Source organism: Apium graveolens, chromosome 10 (assembly GCF_009905375.1).
Source record: "Apium graveolens cultivar Ventura chromosome 10, ASM990537v1, whole genome shotgun sequence".
NCBI lineage: Eukaryota > Viridiplantae > Streptophyta > Magnoliopsida > Apiales > Apiaceae > Apium > Apium graveolens.
In genome coordinates, this window is record NC_133656.1 from 143,525,520 (window position 1) to 143,527,861 (window position 2,342).

At 37.5% G+C, this 2,342-nt stretch overlaps 1 protein-coding gene across 1 annotated transcript; it reads right to left on the bottom strand.

The window, feature by feature from the left end:
* LOC141689388 (putative indole-3-pyruvate monooxygenase YUCCA8) lies at window positions 1-1,908 on the bottom strand. Its single transcript, XM_074493662.1, has 3 exons — window positions 1,095-1,908; window positions 616-987; window positions 1-488 (listed from the first exon to the last, which is right to left on the bottom strand). Exons 1-3 carry the CDS (start codon window positions 1,755-1,757, stop codon window positions 264-266), a joined length of 1,260 nt encoding a protein of 419 aa, XP_074349763.1. The 5' UTR covers window positions 1,758-1,908; the 3' UTR covers window positions 1-263.
* Window positions 1,909-2,342: the final 434 nt, after the last annotated feature.

The following is a 2,342-nucleotide window of genomic DNA, read 5'->3' on the forward strand; positions in this document are numbered from 1 at the left end:
TTGATAAATGAATCATTGTAAAAACTGTATAAAAAACTGAAATGGAATAACTAGAAGATGGAAAATATAAAAGCCTCATCTTCCTCTAGTCAGTATACAAAAATGCCCTGAAAATCGTAAAACTCGGTTCTTATGGAGACGGCTAGTGTGTTACATGTGTGCTACTGGTTCTTTTTTCGCTGTATTTTGTACATTATATACACCGGTGTAGTCTGTTATGTCACAAGAAAGATCACGAAGAAAAGGAAGTTCATTTTCTCTGATCAGAATGTTGAAATGCATCGTCGAAGGGTAGGAACTTTTTGTTTTTTCTGCTTCAAATCTTCCTTCCAGACTTGGGAAATATCTTGTGCTATTCTCGTGGCGTCTAAGGATGCGCCAGAGAGCCCTTTCCTTGTGAACCCGACTGCATATAGTCCAGCATTTCCTTTCCAACCATTTGGGAATGGTGTCCTAGGAAGACCGTTCTTGGAGAAGAAATCAGTTTCCTGTTCATAATAAAATTAAATAAAAATTAGCCAATATGTTCAAACCTTGTACTCAGCCAAGAGGCTTCTAAATCTGTTTCTTTTTATATTTTATGTATGAAAACAGAGACAAAGAACTTCTTCTCACCTGGAGCCAGTAAGGGACATTGCTGCAGTAGCCAGTAGCCAATACAACAGAATCGATTTTGAGTTCTTGGCCATTAACAAGTTGTACCAGGCCATTTGAGAATTTCTTGATTCCAGGAACAACTTGGATATCACGTGATCTAATCTTCTCTAGAGCACCAATGTCAAGAACTGGTGTCTTTCCATGAATGTTCTTTAACGCCAAAGGACCAACTGATGGTCTTTTGATACCGTAACTTTCAGTGTTTCCAAGAATAAACCATGACAAAAGTAGCACAAGTCTATCAACCAGCCAAAGAGGTAACCACCTCATCATTATCATAGCCAATTCAAAAGTTGATTTTCCACATATTTCTCTTGGTAACACATGAACCTGAGGAATGAAAGAATACTGATTAGACTTTGATCTTGATATATTATCCAGCTCAAGCTGGTAAAAACAGGGAGCTACAGAGTTTTAACAAATTATTAAAGACTTACCGAGCTTCGAACCACCATAGATGGTTTGGCATTGTGGTTGCAAAGATCAAGAGAGACTTCCATGCCTGAATTTCCACACCCCACAACTAAAACTTTTTTACCACTGTATTTTTCACCGGATTTATATTCACAGGCATGAATAACTTCTCCTTCAAACTCTTGTAGTCCTTCGATATCTGGCATAACACGCTCTGCATTCTCTCCTGTTGCCACAACAAGCCATTGACAGATGTACTCAACTTCAGAGCTAATAGCACCACATGTAGTAATAGTCTTAATTCTCCATAATTTACAAGCCTCGTCATACTTGGCTGATTGAACGCACTCATTGTACTGTGGATTGATATCGAATTGTCTTGCATATGATTCGAGATAATCAATGAACTGTTTCTTTGTTGGGTATTCAGGATAGTGATCAGGGAATGGGAACTTAGGGAGCTGACAGAATTGCTTTGGAAGGTGAAGCTTTAGGCGATCATAAGTGCGTTTTTGCCATAAAGAAGCTATGCAGTCAGCTCTTTCCAACACAACAAAGGGTATTCCTTGTTCTTTAAGGCATGCTCCCACGGCTAGTCCTGACGGTCCAGCCCCAACTATGACAGGTCCGTTAACCCAAACACACCGACGAGCAATGAAGTCCTTATGATCCATTGAAGTAAACATGTTTTCGACTAAATTGTAGAAGAATAGTACTTCAGATTAAGTAAAGTATGTAGAAAGGTGTTTAAAATGGCAAGAAAATTTTCTTTAAATTATTTTTTCGAAAATGAAGGGAGATTTTGTTTATGAAGCTTCAACTGAGGAGACTTTGTAAGAGAACACTAATGAGTTTGTTGGAGGGAGAGGAGTGGATGGAGGTGTTTAAATAGCTAGTGATCTCAATAAGAGGTGCCTCCAAGAGTCATTTTCTCAAATCATAAGCTGGAGCCTACTTCAATATTGTATCTTAAGTTTACTATATATTAGTCTATCCCTATAATAAATTTGACATATGTTAAAGGGAAGAAAGGAGATTTGCTTAAAATTTCATTTTAGCACTTTATTCTTCCTCTTAAGTATGTATTTAAGGCAGTTCATACAGTATAAACCAAGGAAGGTGCTTATGTGATTCATGGAGGCATTTTGTACTTGTATAGTTGTATGTGATTAATGTTTTCTTACCCTGTAGATTTCAGATAAAAAGTTTGCAATGAAAGATCATTAATGCCCTTTACAGGACAAAATCAGTGCAGTTGGAAACCTAACAAC

Excerpts from the sequence above, each read along its gene's own strand:
- LOC141689388 (XM_074493662.1), bottom strand. The coding sequence starts at position 1,757 with ATGTTTACTTCAATGGATCATAAGGACTTCATTGCTCGTCGGTGTGTT. Across the intron at positions 988-1,094 it reads CTATGGTGGTTCGAAGCTCG|GTTCATGTGTTACCAAGAGA; the intron begins GTAAGTCTTTAA and ends TTCATTCCTCAG. Across the intron at positions 489-615 it reads ATGTCCCTTACTGGCTCCAG|GAAACTGATTTCTTCTCCAA; the intron begins GTGAGAAGAAGT and ends TATTATGAACAG.